Source organism: Ctenocephalides felis, unplaced genomic scaffold, assembly GCF_003426905.1.
Source record: "Ctenocephalides felis isolate EL2017-DRISC unplaced genomic scaffold, ASM342690v1 CF-g0.4_SCAFFOLD_03571, whole genome shotgun sequence".
NCBI lineage: Eukaryota > Metazoa > Arthropoda > Insecta > Siphonaptera > Pulicidae > Ctenocephalides > Ctenocephalides felis.
Window position 1 is genome coordinate 56,601,275 of NW_020539725.1, and position 23,485 is coordinate 56,624,759.

General features: G+C 29.4%; 1 protein-coding gene across 1 annotated transcript in view; it reads right to left on the reverse strand.

Moving 5' to 3' along the window:
- Positions 1–5,304: 5,304 nt before the first annotated feature.
- Positions 5,305–23,485, reverse strand: part of LOC113386339 (histone-lysine N-methyltransferase, H3 lysine-79 specific-like) — a 51,149-nt gene continuing 32,968 nt past the window's right edge. Inside the window, exons 11-31 of the mRNA XM_026624124.1 lie at positions 21,905–21,945; positions 20,072–20,210; positions 11,991–12,194; positions 11,556–11,750; positions 11,266–11,467; positions 11,053–11,189; positions 10,854–10,974; positions 10,605–10,676; positions 10,204–10,437; positions 9,864–10,108; positions 9,574–9,780; positions 9,174–9,383; positions 8,878–9,085; positions 8,385–8,771; positions 7,853–8,227; positions 7,314–7,698; positions 6,969–7,200; positions 6,696–6,795; positions 6,315–6,542; positions 5,865–6,117; positions 5,305–5,620 (exon numbers count right to left, since the gene is read on the reverse strand). Of these exons, the coding sequence (XP_026479909.1) occupies positions 5,305–5,620; positions 5,865–6,117; positions 6,315–6,542; positions 6,696–6,795; positions 6,969–7,200; positions 7,314–7,698; positions 7,853–8,227; positions 8,385–8,771; positions 8,878–9,085; positions 9,174–9,383; positions 9,574–9,780; positions 9,864–10,108; positions 10,204–10,437; positions 10,605–10,676; positions 10,854–10,974; positions 11,053–11,189; positions 11,266–11,467; positions 11,556–11,750; positions 11,991–12,194; positions 20,072–20,210; positions 21,905–21,945 (4,491 nt within the window). The remainder of the gene's footprint in view (positions 5,621–5,864; positions 6,118–6,314; positions 6,543–6,695; positions 6,796–6,968; positions 7,201–7,313; positions 7,699–7,852; positions 8,228–8,384; positions 8,772–8,877; positions 9,086–9,173; positions 9,384–9,573; positions 9,781–9,863; positions 10,109–10,203; positions 10,438–10,604; positions 10,677–10,853; positions 10,975–11,052; positions 11,190–11,265; positions 11,468–11,555; positions 11,751–11,990; positions 12,195–20,071; positions 20,211–21,904; positions 21,946–23,485) is intronic.

The window sequence follows — 23,485 nt, forward strand, 5'->3', positions numbered from 1 at the left end:
TTGAAAACGAACGAACACGTTAACTCGGAGTATTTTCTAAAAGCAATTTTCAATAATCAACAATTTTTATATTTGAACCAGTTTTAATGGTTTAGTATGTTCATTTATACCAAGTACTCTATCGTTATACCAAGTAAATCGTCTAATTTTAATTTCAACAAACGACAAAAAAACTACTCATTTTTTCAAACTTTGATGAATTTTTAAAATTAAACTACTTGTCGTAAGGTAATATTTCAGTAAGTTCTATAAGACCATGATACATATCGCCAAAAAAAGTTCCATAAAAATCGGCTTAAATTTGTTAATTAGAAGAAAACAGCTCGGTAGACCTAATTTTCACCTAAAACTATTCAGTATCATTATCAACTAATGTCTGTCCAACAGTTTTTGAATTTTTAAAATCGATTCGGTAGTATGAGCTTAAATGTGGACGAAAAGTTTAACATTTTTTTCCAAATTACAAAAAAACGGCTCGGCAGATCGTCGCACAAAACTGAGAAACGATAATCCTCATCGAGATACATCGAAAGGCTTTTAAACTTTTAAAATCGGTCCAGCCGCTTTTGAGAACACATCGATTTACGACAAAAAATCTGATCACATACACACATACTTTTTCCAAATTTGGTCGCATTCGATTCAGAATGGCTTGAAACGTCGAGAAACATAAAATTAGCAAAATCGGATTTTTTGATGAAAACAAACTTCTCCTTCGGGAAGCCAACACGATTTTTAAATTTTCAAATTGCTTTAGTGTTTTTGTGTATTTCATACATATTATATGATATATATTGACTTAGAAGACAGCGCCCTAAAATTAGAGCTTACCTTAACATTTCCTGCAATTTTACTATCTTGTGGTCCCCTCAACACCTGTTGTTTTTTTTTTAATGGCGCATTATCACCTGTTGTACTATCTTGTGGTCCCCCTCAACACCTGTTTTTTTTTTTAATGGCGCATTATCTCTGTTGACCTGAGTCGAGTGTTACGCAAGAGGCTCTTCTTGCGTATATGACAGCACATTTATTTATAATCCCAGCTGAAATCTATTCTGGGCATCTAGTCTACAATATTAAAAATAGAGCTGATAAGTAACGTTTGCATTTCTCCGTTAAAGATAAATCTTCACAGCATGCAGCTTTGAGAGTAAATATAAACTATAAATAAAAAAACGACGGGCGCAAACTTTAAAGTTTCCGCTTCTATAAGCACACAAATAATAGCAAGAAAAATTAATACTATAATATTATTATTGCACATTATGCATTAAACAATTATTTTCATATACAACTGATGGTCTTTTCCGTTGGTGAGGAAATATTCGATTTTTTTAATATATAAATGTGAGCTTTTATTTGATGGACAAACTCTGATTGAAAGGCGCGATAGACAATGCAATACATTTTCTCAAAATATTGTGGACGATAAAATGTGTAAAAAATTCACATTTTTTAATCATTTAGTTATTTTTTATATTTAATTAAATAATAAAAATTAATATAATAATCTAATATTTATGAATACCTTTTCAATTCGTCGCTATTTCATCCACATTCCATCCTAGATTTTGTACATCAATAGCTCTACCGGAAATGTCCATTTCAGTATAGCAAAATTAAATTGATTAATGTTGTCCACTGCTACCCTGCCAATCAAAATAAAATACTATATCAAATTTTTTTTTTTACAGAAAAACAAACACGATCCATAACTCACAATTGATACGATGACCTGAGTATCTGCGTGAAGCTGGATCATAAAAAGTTAATTTCTTGGCTGAAACGTGCTGCGCCAGAAGTTGGTCTGACCAACCAATTTTCGGACCACCATGATTCAACAACTTATTTATTAATATATCGATGAAAGCAACTATCAAGCATTAAATTTCATAATGTAGATAAAATTTGTAAAATATAATAGACAATAAACTTATATATGCTAGTACTGAAAAACATTTGTTAACTCATTTGTTTGTATTAGGTCTTCATCATGATATCTTCAGGTAAGCGAAGCTGCAATTAAAACAAGTTTTATAATCATTATGATATCAATTCAAAACTTTAAATATGGTATGCTTACCTAATAAGTCGCACTTTTTGTTTAAAAAAAACTTTTTAACAAAACAACACGTTAAATATTTATGGAGTAACAGCTACAATTTTATTTTTCGTAAAAAATCACAATTAAATAACCAAATAGAATTCAAGATTTGGAATTCAAAAAACCGGTTGGATTTTTGCTGTTGTTAAAATTCCACCAGTACATTTGCAAGAGAAGTTTCGTAAACTTGCATTCCATTGAAAGTAGAAGAATAAAATGCGTAATAAGTTAGAGGAAAGAACAATAAATTAATGAATATAAAAAAATAATAAATTAGACGAAAAAATAACCTTCTAAATCCTCTCGCCATAAAGTCTACTGAAAAAAATGTTAGTAAATTACACAATTTAATAAAATTTATTTAGTATTGTATTCAAGACACAATGGATATTCAATAACAATAAAAACAATTATCATAAATAAAACAAATTATAAATTCTATAAAAAATTCGTTTTCTGGTGACGTTGGCAGTATTTTTGTAATAATGTCTATACATATTGTTTATAATACACACTACATCTTCATAAATCAGCTTATCTATCTACAGCACAAATAAATGGAATACAAAACATTTAATGTACTTAATATTAATTATTTATATACCTTTACTGTATATGCACACATCTCATTAAATCATTATTTAGACTAGTATCTTTAAATTTAAGCTAAGATGTCTTGAACATAAATAAAATATATAATACAATAAATAGCTAGCCTTCATCTAAATTATTAATTCCAGGTACAGATTGAATAACGTAGTCCAAGCACATCAAAGTTTCCATGTGTCGAAAAATCTCATATCTTATTAGTCAATATGCATACTTATAAAATTGAAAAGGGTAGCAGTATTAAGTATCATATATTTGACCTATGTGAAGCGCGATTTTTAAAATACTCTATCAATTTTCACCTATATTATTTACTACTGTAATTCCAGTTACATTAGTGCCTGGGTCCAATTCTTTGCTGATTTATGACTTGTCAACTCACAAAACTCTTAATTTTGCATGTACGATGGCAGTGTTTTGAATGGCAAAATCACTTAAAATAAAATCATTATTTCATCAACTTACAATAAATGTATTAAATGAGAAGAAATTTCATAATTAACTATTATTTCAGTAATTACGAAATAAATTTATTCAAGTCCGCAGAATTCTGTATTTATCTGCATTACACACACACACACATATATATATATATATATATATATATATATATATAACACATGTATATGCATAAAAAGTTATTATTCCAACAAATACATTATCATTTGAAAGGCGCAGGTTATTCTGGCAGTGATTCAGAATCCTTTTGATTCATGTTTAAACGATGAATAAGCAGTTTGTGAATGATATGCTTGCATTTTTCCAAATAATTAACAAAAAGTGTAGAAAAACGCGCTAAAAAATAAACATTAATTCGATGCATGTACTATCTAGATAAAATCATGTATAGAAAATTGTTTTTTTGTTTATTAGAAAAATTAGAGTTTCTTGTAATACTGTACTGTTAACTTGATTGTTACTGAAAAAGTACAACCATCATTAATATTCAAGATGAATTGTAAATATTGCAATGCTAAACAAAAATGACACAATTAAAATCAAGCAAATCATCCAAGTGCAACCATTTCATTACCATGAGTATTTTTTTATGTAAGATAACACATCTGATTATTGATCAGCCACTTATACTTGTACTGTTTTTCAAATGCAAATAATGCTCAAAACTATTAGAACAATAAATTATCATAATATCGATCCATAATTCTGATGTTCAACTTACTTGATCTTTACATTACTTGTCAATCAAAAATATTCCTTTAGTCTAATATTTTAATACGTCCTCTTTATATTCTTAGTCATAATTGAGTGTGTGTATTTCATCTGGTTATACCATAAATTTTATCTATTTCTTAATGTTTGTATATTTTAAACAGACAGTAACAAGTGATTTCAGCTTCCAAGTCAACAAAATAATGCATGGCAAATATGAACATTGAAAGTAGATCATTATTCATAATTGTGAGATAAATATTAATCGTTATTTCATTATCATTTACCTTCACTTCATGGTTGCTTTTTAATCACTTTGCGACTACCATAGGTTACAAACACTGACAAAAGGTCATCCAGCCTCTGAATGCCTAGGAATAGTTTCTCCAACAGTTTTTCAATAAAACCTTATAAAAATAAAATTTAAAAGAGTTTGTAAATAATAAAATAAATTCATCAATCTTAAAAATATCAATTAACAGAAATAACAATACATTAAAATTTCACAAAAAATATCAGAAATAAGTAAATAATTTTTTTTCTAATATTTCATTAAATCATGATAAATATTATCAAATTTTGATAATAAATCGCAACATTAATTTTAAGTTTAAAATATCAAGAATAATGCTACTAATTCATATATTGTGGAGATTTCACATAATAAACCAAACATTTTCTTTGTTTAATTTGAATTAAATATGAAATTCTCTAATTAAATTATTCTTGATTGGCAGATAATACTACCACACGCAAAACGTGAATCCAGTTCCTTCTAGCATGCAATGTTTGTAATATTCAGGTTCTTTTTGTAATCACTGATTTAATATGACTAAAACACTAATTATCTCTAAACATAGAAAACCATTCAAATCAGTCAATATTTCAGAATGACAGTGCCAACAAGTCTTTTGTATTACGAATATTAATAGCAGAAAATATCTGCTATTTGTATTCAATAAACTTCGGCGATTAGTAGCCCTTGTCCATTTCCACAAATATATTGTATAAAAGAGTGCATGATAGAAACAGCTAACAATGAACAGATTAATTGCAAATAAATATTATTAATTTCTGTTAGCTGTTACCATCAAGTTGGAAATATTATTCATAAGCAATTATTAGATTTCGCGCTATGCAAAAATTTGTCAGATCAACGACATAATTTTGCAAGAAAACTAAGAACAAAGTTGCCTTAAAAGAAACACCTTAAAAGATGTGACATTCAACACAACATACAATCTTTCAGTGCAAACAGGAACCACATAATCAATATATACCAGTACATGTATATGAGCTGGCACATATAATAAAACAATATAAGAATTATAGCGAGCATATTAAAAAGCCAACTACTAATTCATAATTGTTCTATGTAAATATGCCAGCTATTAGGCCATTATTAAAACCTAAGGGCACCATTAAGGTCCATCATCCCAAGAAGAAGGCCTAGCCCAGCCTTTGCCTTTTGGTCTAAATCTGCGATTTTCTTCGGTGTGACCATCTCCATATCCATCTGATCCAATAGGTCTCTCAGCATTCCACAACTCGCGTTCTCGCTCAGGACATAAAGGACCGCCGTTCCACTCCTCCCGCCTTTGATGCTGCCGAAACCTCTTCTTGAAATGGTGATCATGTTGCATATCTCCACTCACAGAAGAAGACTTTTTGTCAGAATCTAGTAGCTGGGAATGTTGTTGGCTATGGTGGCTGCCACTGCTGTGATGTCTCTGGTATCTTTTTAAATTACAAATTCGATTCAATTTAAGGATAAATACAAATAAATCATACAAAAAAAATTATTGAGAAAATTGATAATACAAAATTGGATTGTTAATTATGTTCTTGATTGATTTATTTGTTTTAAAATCAAATTATTAATAATCCTTTCAATGTTAATGAATGTACTTTTCCAGCCACATTGATTTTTGTTTTTAAAATACATAGTTCCTATTAAAAGGAAGAAATATTTTATACATACCTTAGAGGAATGGAATCACTTCGCTTATTGGCAGCATTTTGCGCAGGAGGCGGACTGTAAGAAGGACTAGGCGTGCGAGGGGGTCCTAACATCATCATTTGATGATGATACTGCTGATGGTGTAATGAAGGTGTATTATCATCTATCGCTAGAGGACTGTCCGACCTCCGTGGAAGTGGCGTTTTAAAAATACGCGAAGAAACAGACTGGCTGTGCTGACGATTGTGAGAGGGCAATGTTGGCTCACCATGGCCTGTAGAAAACACATTACACAATCAGAGCATTTATTTGACTTTTTTTTCACTTATATTCACACCGTTGTTATAAAAAATCTTAAATAATTTTTATATCAATCTATTACATAAATCAATCTATTATTAAATGATAGATTCATTGATTATGCATAATATAAAGCTAACACATTTGAAACTAAAAAGCATACACACTAACCTATACCACTATCAGGAGAAGTATCTGCAGCAGGTGTAATATCATCGCTAATCCCATGATGACTATTTGCTGAAAGTGCTTCTGCTCCACTCACAACCTCTTCACTAGATCTTCGCCTTTTGTCTAATTCTGTGGATGCAAATGCTACCAATCTATCGAATCCAGATGATATTCGAGCGCGCCACTTTGTGTCTGATCCCGAAGGAATATCATCTGTAAGATCCATATCTACAAGTAAAAGTTTAATATTAATAAATAATTATATTAATAAATTAAAATATGTTATGTAGCAATAATAAAATTTGGCACATAATTATGTTATAATATATAACAATAATTATAATTATATAAATAAAAAAGCAATTTATTGAAGCCATGTACCTTCATCATTGAGTCTATGCCTAGAAGAAACACTTCCGCTATCATCCATTCTCAGAGATGATAATGAATTAGAATCATCATGATCAAGGGATATTGATTGCTGTAAAATGAAGTAAAAGTGCATAATTATATTAAAAGAATACCATAAAATATAAAGAAAAAGACACATAGAACCTAGCTTATGATAAAACAATTTTCGTAAGCAACAATTTAACTAAATATTCTTAGTTGTTCCAATTTAACAATGAATAACATCTTAAAATTATTTCTCACCTGTGGAGCACTGTTGGTTTCAGGTGCGACATAAGGACGTTTGTGCATTGTAGGCTGCTGTTCTCGAGATGAAGATCTTTTATGCCCAGATGAGTGAACATGAGTATTATTAAGAATTCCAGAATTATTAGAACCGCGTTGTTCATTAAACACAATGTTAGTGTTTCCACTTGAACTCATTACATTAGAAGTACTGTTTGTGGAGGCAGATGTAGCTTCCAAACGTCTTTGTCTGAAATATTATTTTAAATAATACATAAATATAGGTAAAAATGACATAAGAAATAATCAACAATTTTGATGTTCCTCTAAGTCCACTAAGAAACAACTGAAAACACAACAAACCTTTGTTCATGTTCCTCTTTAATTTTCAGCGAGGCTATGACCCTTGCTTGTAAGCTTGCTGCCAATCCTTCTAATGGTTTACTATTCCCTTTATCTGCAGGCCCGCTGCTAGCAGCCGTATTCTGAGTATCTGCAAAGTATGACTCTCTACAAGTAGGTGCTTCTCCACGTGGTAGAGGCGTGTAATTCTTTCCTGCAGCCACAACTGCTGCTGCATCCTGCTGGGCTTGCATAGAGTGTTTATGAGCGGCCTGAGCAAGTGTGGATAAATTGCTTTGTGGTTGGTGGTGCTGCTGCGGATCAGGTGATTGAGTTTCGTTGGCACTTAATCGGTCCAAGCGGTTTGAAATACTGCTGGATGTTGATGAACTACCTGTTACCATGCCTGCAAAAGAAATGAAAAACAGCATTGGTAAAAAAGTTTTAAAATAATAAGTATTATGACAAGACATTTTGTCTTGCTCCATTATTTATTATTCATTTATTTTAATTTCATGCAAAAATTAAATGATAAATTCAACCCTTAGTTGGCTACTCACCATTAACTGCAGCATTAATGATACTCTGTTTGGATATTTCCAATGTCCTTTCAATCTCGCCATTCACTAGATCTCCTATAGTTCGAACGCTTGTTGAAGAATTATGTGATAGTTTTTCCTGTGACAGGTGCCTCCTAAGTGCTAATTTGGCTGGAGACACTTGTGTGTAATCAGGCTGGTTGTGAGGAACGCTTAATCTGCCATCGGCGTTTCTAAACAGAGAGGGTTCCTGTTTCAGCAAGTGCTCTGCGCGACCGTCGTGGATCCGTGGTTGATTTTCATTGTATCGGTAGGTCTCAAGCTGCGGTGATTTGAAATCACGTTTTTCATCTCTACTCTGATTATATATCTGAGATTGATAGTTTTGATGATGACCTAGAAGTAATTAAATTTGTTATGTTACAGTTATTGAAAATAAAGCAAAATAATTCCCTTGGAAGCTCATTATAAATATGCAATCAAAGAAGAGAAGTGAACAACAAGATTCAGTATGAAATCAAAGTATGAGACAAAAATATTAAGCAATTCTTACTTGTATTATAATAACCTTGTGTTACTTGCTGAGCTTTCCTTTGTTCTTGATCTTCATTCAGCACAGAGGTTATAATAGATTTCAAACGATCCTCAAAGTTTATAACTTTGGGACTTTCTTGGGGTTTATTTTTGACCACATTAACATGATTTGTATTATTTTGATTAACACTTCTAACTACATTTTGCTTAACTACAGAACTGCTGTTATTACTAACTGTTCTAATTTTATCATTTCTATCACGACTGCTTTTTGAATAACTATTCACTGACAGTTTAGCATCACCATTTATATAATTATTCTTAGCTAATTTTCCGGCTTCGATTTGTCTTCCTGTCTCAAGTATTTTTTGAGCTAATATTTCTGGATTATTTTCTTCTATTTTGCCTTTAGATAAAAATAGAATAGTTTATAAAAAATAAGGACAAATCATTTATAACAAACATAATTAAGTAATTTTATAAAACAACCAGTGAAAAATTATTTTGCATACCTATATCTGGAACATCAGGCCACTCCTGTGATCTGGATCTATTTTCCCGATGCTTCCGTGAAGGTTTTTGTGCCTTGTTTGAGATCACCATTGAAACATTTTGTTGATGTGCAATATTTTGTTGTTGCTGTTGTTTATGTTGTATTAACAGCTTCTTTTCTTCTTCAGCCTTTTCTAATTGAACTATTTCGTCCTCAAGACGGTAAACCTTTAAAAAAAATTAAATTTTAATTATAGACAATTACATAGTTATAAGATTGACCATGTGATTATGAAATAACAAAAAAGTAAATTACCTGCATGCGCAATTTTTTCCTATGCGACATAGTAGCACAAATCTCTCTCAAAATACATTCTTGTGACACGGCATCCGGTACAGATTCTTGAGCATTTGCTGCTGATTGTTGTCCAGCTTGTTCAGATGAACCACTGTAACGAAATTTGCCAATGACCTCTGGCAGTCGGAGATTTACTAAGCGTTTCTGTTCTTCTTCAATTTCATTTACCTATGAATAAAAAGATATTTCTGGTAGCGGCAAAAAGCTTCTTAAAAACCATCATCAATGAATTAAAACACATAAAAAACAATATAATTTATCAAGGTTAGAGAATAATAACTTCATTACCTCAAATAGATTTAAAACATTAAAACAAAATATTTTAGCTCTAAATTTTCAAAACAAACGTCTTATTTACCTGCATCTGCAGCTTGCTAGCTCGGCCTTGCAACTCTTTATGTCTACCTACAATTTCCTTAGCTTTGCTGAGAAGATCAGCTGGTGAACTAGCTTCTATACCAAGTTCTCCCATTCGTGCTCGTAAGAGTAATACTGAGTCATCGATAAGAACGCGAATTTGCTTCTCCAACTGAGCCGCTCTAGAAATTAGCCGCTGATTTCGTTCCTGTGAAATAAGTATCAGAATGTAATCAAATGCATGCAAATTTGTTTGCAAGTAAATATTAAAAATATTGACTGAGTGATTACCTTTTCCTGTCCAATTTGCTTGTTGATACTTTCTTTATAACCTGGCCCTCTCATCTGATCCAACACTCTAGTGAATTGTTCTCTGTAAAGATCCAGTAAAATCTGCAGAGCATATGGTGTATCTCTTGGTCTTGCAGGAATTTCAAGCTCTTCATGAGAAACATTTGACACTTGACTTGCAGCTTGTGATAATGATGTTAGACGCTGATCCACACAGCCTCGACCAGGAGACATTTTCATAGTTGCTGGAGAAAACATAAAATAATATTTAAAAAATCTCTAATAAAATAATGTTTAAAATACTAATTTCTTGTGGAAAAAATTAAAAATCTAAAGCTACCTTGTGGAGAAGTACTGGATAAAGTCTTGCTATGCAGTAAGTCAAGACCTTGTATTTTCAATGGTCGTTTAGTCTTTGTCTTGCGTACTCTTCCTCGTGCCGGACCTCTTTTAGCTGGTTTAGTTGAAGTACTATTTGTAGGCGAAGCTTTTATAGTAGTAGTAGTTGGACTATTGCGTGTAACTTTCCGCCTCATCTTTTTATTTGTTGCAGCCCTTTTAGGTCTACTTGATCCTACATATAATCATATAATCAATCAATGCAATTAAAATGTTCGCTGATAATGCTTTGCAAAATTAAGATAAAATATATTTTTATCTAAATAAAACGTAATAAAACATAATATGTAAAATAATATTACAAGTTAATAACATTTTAATACTACATTAGCTGATACTCACCATTAGTCTGTGAATTTTCATCGTCCGATTTATTTCCATAAAAATCAGTCCATGCTCGCCTAGTTGTTGGTCCTGCAATAAAAATATTGTGTAAGATAAATAATTGAATAAATGATAATATTTCAGATTTTATTATTTCATGATTATGAACAGTATTTATATGTAATCTTATTAAATATTCAAGTATTGCCATAAATAAATGACTTACAAAAACTTCATATATATTGAATAGTTAAGTTAAATACTCACGAGCTCCAGTAAAATCATTTGTATCATCATTCCAATCATCAGGCGATTTGCTGGCTCGATTATTTCTTCCGGTACGAGAAGTTTGGTTTGAAGCCAAATTTTCATTATTTTCATCAGTGCCCTGTAAAAACCATATAACATAAACCATTGATCGTCTTCAATGATTTCTTTTTAAATTTATTTAAAATTGATTATAAACCTTGGGATTTTTGAGTCTTTGAAAATATCTTTCCAACTTTGTTCTATCAATGATGTGCAAATAATAAGATACAGGTTTACCAGTCCATGACACTGAGCCTTTCAATGGTGACATTTCGCTAACATGCATAATAGTTCCTACAAATGAAATAGTAAAGTAAACCGAATTTTTTAAATGCAAAATGTTTAACAATAACAGGAAGCTTTTACACACCAATATCACTCAGATTTCGATCGGTTATCCTAAAATTTAGAGGACAAAAACTTTTAGATGACACTATCCTGGCTCCATCTCTAAGGTCTGCAAATCTCTCCTTTAATTGATGGTCAACGGTTGGTCCAAAAGCAAAATTATTTACGAAAATAATTGTAGCTGAATTTATTCGTTCTCGGAACTCATCTGTTAGAAAATCACCCTGCAAAAAAACAAACATGAATAGTAATATCACTGCAAATAAGATATAAGTATAAATGGACTTTTATAGACAACATTGATTTTTTTACCTTGATCAGCTGGTAGTCCCCGCAGCGTTTACCATACCACTTCATCCATCTTCTAAAACAAGAGTCCATTTCCTGGGCGTATCTTGACGGAACTTCTGCACGTTCTATACCGTAACACTTTTTGATCGCAGTTCCGGCTGATACTTGCAACACCACTTGCCCAACACCTGATCCGAGATCAACGAATACATCGTCCTGCAAACATTATAAAATGATATAAATATTACTTTATAAATAGAGATGATAATATCATATCAAGTGATTACAAATAAAAGTATTTAACAATTCAATGTCAATGTTAATAAATATTTGGATAGTAATGAAAACAATGAAGTTCAAAGTTTCACTTTCAGTATTTATATCACAAATTATTTTTATTTGTTATCAAAATCGTGAGCTTCAAGAAGAATAACTTTATTACTAATTATTCCGTACCTCTTTAATTTCTATTTGGTCTATCATCTGGCAGATTAGTTCATAGCTAGTTTCTCCATAGACTTCAGGAGAGAAAGGTTCATATTGGTTTAATTTGTCTGGATCAGACACAGCCTGATTGTACGTCTGCTGCAGTATGTGACGCAGGAGTTCGCGAGAGGGCGGCCTATTCAAACGCGCCAATGGCAGTGATGTACCTTTTTCCTATAAATAAAAATTATTTAGATAAGTTTTAATATCCTCGTATGAAAAAGTTGAATCTCCAAATATAAAAAGTGAATAAACCAGTTCTGTATTTACATAATATGTATTTATTTATTTTACTTTTATCTAGCAAATAATATTTTTATTATTATTATTACATTTCTTAATATTTTTTTGGATTGGTCAATAGCATCTGTTCCACTTCTAAAATGCCCTACGAATTTTATTTTTAATATATAAATAAAAATGAAATTAATTTCGTTTTCAAATAATGTTTGCAATTATTTTTATTACCTGCGTAATATCTTTCACGTGTATAACAGGTTTTAATTTAATTTTTATCACTAATAACCAGTAATATTGATAAAAATCTTATAACATATTTGCTGCCTCCGTTTTTATGAATGAAATTACTACTGATATTTTTATTCATGAGAAAATAATTAAATATTACAAAACATAATACAAAATATTAAAAAATCTATTGTTTCATTCATAATATATTGACAATATTGTGATTTTTTACCCAATTTTAAATAGAACCCATATTTACTCTAGTAAAGTTTTACGATGTACTAGATTGCATAATTTTATTTGTTGAAATCACATTTTTTATAGCTATTTGTACGTACAATAAAAACAAATGCATGCATCCTTGAACTCCTGAGGTGAAAGTTTTTGTTACTATTTGCTTGGTCTTTATTCTAAAATATACATGAAAAATAGAGGAAATTTTTACTATTCGTTTGAAGAAGATAAAAAAATTAAGTAAAGACCTCGATTAAAATCAGCACAATTTATCAGTAGAATTTTGGTGAGAACATCAACTTAAAAATGACTTGCTTTAGTTCTATAAGACGACAATATTGTTTAAGAAACTAGATTAAATCTAAAATATTTAATTATGGGTTTAATTATGTACAAATAATCCCGAAAATATTAACATATACTAAAATATATTTGATTCAAATTCAACTTTAGTCATTCGCGTTTCTCAGAACTTGAATGATCTTTAGAAGTCAATATCCGGTTTCTCATGTATCAAATGATTAATATTTAAAATGAAAAAAATATATGCATAAACGGTATTTAAATTATGTAATTACGAATACAATTACAAATGTTATGAAGAATCAAACTGGTATTTTTTAAATATAAATTATATGAATCATTTATAGTACCGTTATAAATTAAATAATACTTTTATAGTCATATTTTTAAAGATAAAATACGATTCAAATATTTATAATTTTCAAAATGCTTGCAGTAGCGTGTTGTATATAATTGTAAGTTTCAGAATAAAAAAATTGGGATAATAAGAATCTGAGAAACTACATATTTGTTTACAGAAGAAGGAAAATGCATTGACAAATGCCATCAAATTTACATGAATTTGTATCAAATCCAATTTGCAACAAAGCAATCGTACAAGTCGGAGGTTCCATTGATCTTTCATTTCAAAAAATCGATATCTGGTTTGGTGGGTGACCAACAATGAATTTAAGCGTAGAACACAAACGGGCGAAGGTCGACGACCCAGCGCTGTTTGTAACGTGCTAACGGCACGTGGCTCCAGCCAAGCAAAAGCCAACACAAATCTCAGTTGCCTCTGAATATTGAGAAAAAATAATATTTGCAGATAACGAATACTTTATCATAAAATAGTAAAGAAGGTAAATTTAGACATAGCAACGTTATTTTATATTTTTAATTCAATGTTTTTGGTATCACATTTAGATATACAAATTTGTATATAATTTTAGCGATGTTTTCTCCAAACTTCCTTGGAAGAAAACTGTATAGAATAATGAAAGGCAATAGTACTAAACTACTTATAAATCTTACTTAATTTTCCACACAGTTCTCTTGAACAGATGATAAAATTTTATGTTGAAAATGTTGAAAAAACTTGAAAATTTTTGTTAAAAATTAGTTCTCTATACATTATAGTTTTTATATTTAAAGAAAATAATAGGTGCTAGAACCAAATTAATTTAATGGGCTATCAAATTTAAAATTGATATCTTATATTCACCAAATTTGATCCTATAATAATTTCTGTATTTGTAATTCACGTCAAGTACTTGAAATGCAACTGAAATATGAAGAAATATTAAACAAAAAAATGATTAAGAAGAACATGAACGTTTTGCTAATATAAATATCTCAACACAGATCGACTTATCTCAATCTTCTATTTTTTCGATGAGCTCTCGTTTCAAATATCAGTTTTCAGATATTTTGTGGAAATTGCATAAATTATATTTAGATTTCCAAAATTATTAACATTACAAGCTTTTAGTATTATATTCAAGCTCAAAAATCTGAACTAAAATTATGTCAAAAATATTCAATAACTGAACGCCGGATAAAAAATGATTGAATCACTAAAATGGCTATAAAAAATAGGGGCTGGTGATAAAAAAGTAAAAATTTAGGGTTGTATGTATTTTTAATGCCAAATTATAAAATAATAAAAATAAAAACTTTCGGCCAAAAAATACAAAAAAAGTATTTAAGGCTGAAGGTTTCTACAAAAATAATGAACGTATTGAAGACATTTCTGTAATGCACCATCTAAATTTTCATACCACCAATTCCATTGCATTGGTGCGGCCCTGAGATGACGTTTGAGTTATATTTAGTAAGTGTAAATATAGTATGAACTAAAGTTAGTACACTATGCACTTAATTAGTAGTAGTAAAAATACTAGTTTCAAAATTCGTGAAGTAATCTCTATTTATACTCATTGTCAGTTTCGTAACAAAATTTCATCCCAATTTAAAATAAATAGAATAATTGAAATAATAAATTTAAACAAGTCTCAAAATTAGTTGAAAATGAGAAAAATGTGAATACTTCTGCGATTACTCGCATAACCATTTATGTGAGACAAACATCATTTTATTAGTTAACATTTAATAATTAATAATAATAATAATTAATATTGACTTTATTGAAAAAACTTTTTTAAATGTTGCTTCATATTACACCTCATTTTTAACGTTTTTATTATTTCAATTTTTAGCACATAATAAACTGAGTAGAATTGATTTCCATTTTAACCCTCTATGGCCGAATTTTTGTTTTACATAAAAAATAGAAAAACAAATAATCAGTAATTATTAGCATGTATATGAAAACTAAAAACAATTCCGTTTAAACTTTTTTTTTTTTTGGTATTAATGAATTTTGTGACTTAGGTCACAGCATCCTATAATGTTCGCATTTCTGTGTTTTAAAATGTTATTTCAGGATGAAAAACCTAGCAAAGGTCATATGTATTAATATTGGTTAAGTTGAGAATTTCATAAAGCAAAGAATTATGGAAAATTAAAATAATATAAAATTTAAATATCGAAATTTTTGATATGTGAATCACGTATATAGTCTTTCAAAAGTCACAGTCCTGATATATACACTATATGGTGGGTGATACATTAACAATAATAAAATGAAATTCTAAATTCCGGATTTAATATTAACGTTATCGTTACTATTAATTATAACACTACTTTTTGCCGAATGGTTAACACTACTTTTGATCTAGCACCAGTATTGAGTACGAAAAAGATGATATCACTTGAAGATTGTACTTGCAATATCGAAGAATATTATGTTAATAGAGATATATAAAAATTAATATGTTAGAAAATCATTGAATAGAACTAAAATTCCATAAACAAAAGGAGTTGGTATAAAAATAAAAATTGTTGTAAATGGTCTAAAATTCAGACCATACCCTTTGCAAGCTGTTAATAATATAATTATTATTGATAATTTTACTATATATTGTAATTTTGTATATATGTGGGAAAAAGATATGAATATAAATATATAAAATCCATTGGATGCAAATATAAACAATTTATTATTTACAAAATTTTATGATAAATAAAAATGACAAGTTCAATTGTTTTTCCACCATGTCTAGCCTGCTTGATTCCCCACATATATATTAATTGTTATCCATGATGTAAAATAATTGTAATTTTAAGTCCTCTTGAAAGAAATCTGTGGGCTATATATTTAAAAAAAATAAAATAAACTAGTGGGGTGGGTGGCATCGTGCCTTAAATTGCTGGAACTTCCCGTACCGTAACGAAATGTTCGAGGAATACTGAATGTTTTTAAAGATTATTATAAATATTGTAACATTGTCTAATATTTATAAGGATTATATAAACTGAATTGCAAAGTTGAAATTATTTGTTTAAAGTATATTAGAACTATAGTCAGAATTAAAAATAAAATCTGAATTATTTTCGATTTACAAAAAATTAAAAAAAAAAAAAATTGGGACAAAATTTTTTTTTCCAAAATCAATTATTTTGTTAAGACAAGCAGAAAGTTCTTTGAATCATTCAAATCGGACGCTTAGTTCTCTCAAAAACTGCCATTTTTCACATATTTAGCTCCGTATCTTCGAAATGGCTGGGCCTGCCTTTGCCAAAAACTAATAAACACTTCTCCCAATCATTACTAATTGAATGTTTTTTAGATTATTCAAATCGGATACTCCGTTCTCTCAAAAACTCGATTTCTATTTTCTGCACTCTTTGCTCTTTATCTCCGTAACTGCTGGACCTGCCTTTGCCAAAAACTAATCAGCTCTTTTCCCTATCGATAGGATTCAAATGCTTTTTGAACCATTCCAATCGGTTGATCCGTTCGCCCGGAAACGTGACTGGAAATTTGTATCCATACATACATACACATACACACACACATCCATTTTTTCTGAAATATGCCAAAATATTCAGAAACCTTCAAAATGTCGAGAAATGTAAAAATTTTCAATTCCGATTTTCGGCCCATTACAATAACTTATCCTACGGGAAGTTAAAAATAAATCAATAATTGTTAACAAAGATGATGATGAACTGAAATTTAGATTTTAATCAAATTAAACCTAATTAATACTAAAGAGAGCGATCAAATCACAGTAGCAGTATATTTTATAAAATAGAATTTCAATTAATATGTTAATAACACAACAGTTAAAAACATCATATAATATGTATACCCATTAAAAACCCATGTGTTAAACCGCGCTAGGCGACTAGTCATTTACCAAACGGATTCAAAAGAAAAGTAAATCTTGTTCCGACCATTGTTCATATGTTTTTCCATTTCGCTCACATATCGATCGTTTGCAACACAGATTCCTTCCTTATGCATCATATAAATAAAGGGCACGTTCGTAGTCAGTCAGCGATTCCCCCCTTTGCATCAGCGCTGTTATTTTTCACATGGCGGACAGCTAGAGATCTCGCCTGTTTAGAGAGAAGTAGAGAGCACCGTTATGCCGTGCGAACGCATGTGACGGATTACCACATATGATTGTCGGTGAAAACGTAATGTGATGGAGCGCGATAAAAGTCACAGAGAAATAGGAAAGACGAATGAAAAAAACCCAATGGCGAAATAATAGTTTCCCGGAAAAAGATGAGTGGCTGTAATTGGGATTTGGTTATACCTGGTCAGTGGTCACCAAATGTTTCAAGATAAACTAAATAGATACATATTTCCATAGATCTATTTATCTATTAGTATATTCATTTTTTCTTTGAGAAACCGCTCTACTCTTTCGTTCTGAATAAAAGTCAAAACTAGCTGTAAGTGGAATTCTGTCTTAAGGCAATTAAGGCATCGTGCCTTAAGGCAAATTGCTGGAACTTCCTGTACCAAAAATTATTATTTTTTTAAAAGCGATTAACATTATTGAAAAAATTTTACTTCGAAAAAATTAGATTTTTGAGAAACAAAAAAAAATTGTTTGAAAAAAAACGTTTTCTTTATTTTGGCATAGTTTGGAAATTCTGAACTTTTTTTCAAAGCAATCGTACTGCTTTAACTGCATAGAGATGAAATGTCAAAGCGCGTAAGCGCCGCGTCGCCGTCTAACGGATAAACATTGGTACGGAACCCATAGGAATGTAAACAAAATTCATACTTATTGTAAAAATCTCTATAAAATATCTGATAATTTGATGTGCATATGTCTAATGATCATTTTTGACCGCCAAATGGCTTTTTGTTTTACTTTTTTCATTAGATCTCCGAAACCGTTAGACCTGCCTTCATGAAAATTTGAACAATTCTTCATCTTGTCAATACAAGTAAAATATTTTTCGAAATTTTAAATCCTCCTTTCTCTTAAAAACCGTGTTACCGATTTGGCACTTTTTGCCCCGTATCTTCGTAACGGCTAGAGCTGCCTCCACCAAAAACTAATCAGCACGTCTCCTTATCAGTACGAATCCAATGTTTTTTAAATTATTTAAATCGGTTGATCGGTGTTCTCGAAATCGTCGACGAAAATTTGTATCCGAATACACACACACATACATCCATTTTATCTAAGGTATGCCAAAATATTCAGAAACCTTTGAAACGTCGAGAAATACAAAAATTTTCATTTTCGATTTTTTTGCGATTACTATAACTTACCTTACGGGAAGTTAATTAGGTTTGCTCTTTGTATGACAAGTGTAATGATGGCATATTGGAACCTAAAGAAGCAAATGGACAATTTACTTTGTTTACGCCTAAGTAGATGGTAGTTATCTAACAATTCAATTATGATCAATAATATTTCAAATATTCTACATTAATAACTCAACAGAATCATTTATATCGATTTAATTATATAAATCATTTAAAGTTTCAAAATGCCTTTGTTTATTAACATTCCGTAGGATAAGTTAGTTATATTTTTACGTTTCAAAGCCTTCTGAAAATTTTGGTATTCATCAGAAAGAATGTATGTATATCTGTGTATGTGTGTTGGGATACAAATTTTATTCCACGATTTCGAGAAATCGGTTGATCGATTAGAATGATTCAAAAAACATTCGGTTCGTACTGACTGCAAGAGTACCGGTTACTTTTTGCGGAAAGTAGATGCATCATTTTCTCAAAACTCAAAATTTTCAAAAGAATTCAAAAATTTAAAACCAAAAATACAAAGTTTATGAAAAGTTAAGAATTCAAAATTAAAATGCTCACATTAAAAAAAATATATCTTAAATTAATTTCTACTTTTTTTTTTAGTTTAAAATTTTTGTAAGTTTGCTTATATAATGGAAATGCGTTATTCTAAATAATTCTAAGAATACTTATCTAAGAATAAGTGTATAAACGGCCCTTGAATGGATTCATTCAAACTGAGTTTGAGCGATTAATTTCTGTTTACATATGTTAACAAACTTAAGTACTTTTTTTGGCTTGTCGCTATTGCAATGACCATACATGCAATATAAAAATAAATATTTAAAACAGTCTTATATATTTCTATTTATTCTGCAATCTGTTTTATTTAAAATTTGAAACAATCGTTGATAAATTTTCATTGATTACTGATTATTTTTAGAAAGCTTCAGCAATTTGCAATCGGGCACTAGTCTCTTTGTAGTAATGAAACTTCTTGAAACATATACCATGAAGGGTATAAATGCAATAACTGATATTATTTTTACAATTATTCATATGACATTGAAATTAAAATCTAAAAACACGTCGTTAGCTGTAATTTTACGTGCAAATACGTGGGTGCTGCCGGACACTTTTATTGAGTATTGTACTAAAGTACTGTTAAAACTATTAAAAATTAATATATTTTGTTATTTGACAATATCTATCAGTTTATTTAATAGCTATAATTAGTTTTGTAAAACTTAAAAACACAATAAGCATGTTTTCTTAGAGACCAATCATTTTGACTGGTATTGGTAGAAATAGGTATATTCAAATGGCTGGTGGTAATATCTAGTGTTAAATATGATTGTACTCAACTCAATTTCATTAACTTAAATAGGTTTTACTTAAACATATGAAATGAATTAAATAGAAATATAATGTTTGTAATACGTACTAGTTGCACGATGCTGTCGACCGCACGATTGTATTTATCACAGAGAGATTTCATGCTAGCGTAAGACCTGGTGTCATAGTCGCTGAGCACGTTGTTCTCAAGAGCACCTTTCATCTCGGGCAGATCTTCACAGACCCATCTGAAGAAATAAATAAGTATGAATAAGTCATCATAACATTTCATATTATATTATATACATTTGAAGTGGACAGCATTTGTTTCTTAGAAAATATAAGAAGAGAACTTTATTTTTATTTATTTTTATTTCGATTCTAATTTATATTGGTTCAAGCAGATATGTTACAGTTTCTCTTGGAAATGATCACATAAGTGGCCACTTTTGCCCTTGATTGAGTTATTGGCTTTCGACTTTCAATGGACCATCCTCTTGTTTAAAACTTAAAATTCCTATGTCATATTTGGTGTATTTTTATAAGTACTCTTTCTTATATCAGCAATTTGAATTGATATCGTCAATTCTTACCAAAATAGTTCATCTGCATAAAATGATTTATAAATGTAATTCGTAAAAATTGTCAAATGAGTACTGATGTTTGATAAAGTTGGATGTCGTTATTTAATTTATAAATATTTAAAAGGTATAGAAATTAAGCTAAATATTACTAGTCGTTATAATAAATAATTAATAATTATATATCCTACTATTAAATTAATAATTAGTTATTATATTACAATATATCCTACGGATTTATTGTGTGATGTGTTATATACAGCTCATAAAATAGGAGATTCACTCTATTAGACAAAATAACTTTCTTTGTATATTCATGTCATTTGCAAATAAATTTCCTTTGAGAGCTTACGAATGCAATTTAAGATTTATTTAATCATATGCTAATAAACTGCATACATGCCAATTAGAACAAATAATGCATTAAGCAATACATAAAAAATAAACTTACGCAATATAATATTTGTTACGTCAATTCAGGTAACGATATAAAAAAATCTAAAGAAATAAGATTATTTTAATTTAAATTGTTTTCCATAGTCGATTATTGGAGCAATTACTACAATTTGTTTTTTTCCTTTTTATTTTTTTAAATTTATTTTTAATTCATTTTTATTTATTTACTAGATGACCCGATAGAAGTTGTCTTGTACCCATGTCTACAATTTTTTAATATACTGTATCTTATATTATTTTAATTTCTGGCACATCTCAGCTGCTTTTTAGCAATAATAATGTAGACATTTCATTTTTCTTATTCATAATCATAAATTTTATACATATTCTAACATTGTCTAGGTTCATAAATAAATTGAAATTTTTGGCAGATGATAGTTTTCATTTGTTTTTAATGCAAACAATAACATGTCGTTTTTTGTAATTTTTCCGATTTATTTCTACAATATTGCACATACATCCCAGTACTTTATAATCACATACATCCTACAAAATTTCCTTAACAAACTTCAGAAAGATTTATCAAAATCCGAATAAAAGTTTAGGAGGAGTAAACAGTGAGTGCTTGTAATTTAATATGAACTTTATATAATAGCAATAAAGCTCAAATTGATTTTACGTTTTAGTTGGAAAACATTTGTATGTGAAAAAGAAAAGGGCTGTTTTTAGGGTTTTCCCGGCAATTATTCGATTTTTTCTAGCCGTAAGAACCATCCTTGGACTTTATCGAATATTTTAAAAAAATAACTGGTCAAATTGGTCCAGGCGTTGTTGAGTTATGTGCTTACCAACACATTTTTATATATAAGATTTATTATTATTATTATTTTTTTTTTCTGTAATTATTATTTTTTATTATTTTTTTATAATATAAATGAATAAAAAAAAATACTATTTATACTCACCGTATTGTTTCCACGATTTCGATGGCTCCGTCATGCTTATCCTGAAAATAAAAAAAAAATTAATTTCAAATATATAAAGTAATTTAGTACAAATTATATGAATCAATTGGTGCTATCATTCGATCAAATTTCATGTTATCTTCATAGAAGAAGAAATGAAAGATGTATCTAATATTACTATTCAATTACAGCAAAAAATTCACATACATTTCTGAAATATCTTTAGTCTAAACAAAAGCATATGGTGATTCATTAACAAATTATGATCATCCAAAAGTCATTAGCAAACGTTATCTGTGTATGATAAAATTTCCGTGGTCGTAGACTTCATTCTAATCAATTATTTATTTTCTGCAGACGGGCAAATTGATAATCGATATTTTCCAAAGGTAATATATTTAGTAGAATATAGATTATATTTTGAAAATGAGAATAGTTCTTGTGAATGCAATAGAGTTTACTAATAAAATCATTTTAAAATAGAGTGCTTTGTCTTTATACTTCACTTTATATAAGATTTTGTAACATACAAAACTCAAATGCAATAATATAATGATTATTATTAATTAATATTAATGATTTTTACTTTTTATAAGATTTAATATATTTATATAAGAAAGAATTGCGCATGGCCATGCAAAATCAAAGTATTTCAACCGTCATAAGGTGTTTAAAATTGTGCATGTAAACATGTCTAAAATAAGAAAACAAATAGTTACTGCTAATTAAAAATCTCTCTGTTTACAAACTTTTCTGCATTCCACATTAATTAAATACAGATTAAAATATTTAAATGAGATATTTTGTAAACATAAATGCATTTAATACCTATAAAAATCGTCATATGAAGAACTCTAATTTATAATTATGGATAAATTTGTCTAATAATTAAAACTGTTCAGACGTTGATCAAAATATAATGAACGAAAAAATCGGATACATTTTTGTCTTTATAAGATTTGGCATGATTGTTATAGCAAGATGCAAATTTGCACAATTGAAAACATACAATATCTCAATATTCATAGCATTTAAATGCATCAGTTACTCTATTCAGTTGCAATAAAAATTATTGCATTCAAAGAGTGATCAAAATGTATAATAATCAAAAATAAAAATTCCGATCATGAAGGTGTCTGCCATTCCGCATGGTATGCCAATTACCTATACAATAGCATTTGTCATTTGTCGATGATTAAAGATCTTTTTAGAATGATGTAACTTATTTATTATGTGCAAAACAATCTAACACGATTTTGTCCTTGAATGTTGCATTAGTGTACAACTGATAACGCGGTTCTATTCCGAAGCGACCTTGGCGAATAGCTCACTGCCAACCGACTAAACCTTTTCATCGGGAAATGCTTTGAACCAGTAGAGGTACATTTTTTCCGATGAGAGAAAATTTGTTAGAATAATATCATTATTGTAAGATAAAATATGTAAAATTTGTAGTTTAATTCGTTTTTGCCCATCAATTAGAACTAAAAATTCTATGAGACTTATCCTCGACCAAAGGCTAACCATTGATTGTCCTATCTATTATCTACAGAAGGCAACCCAGGGATTATCTCTTTGATT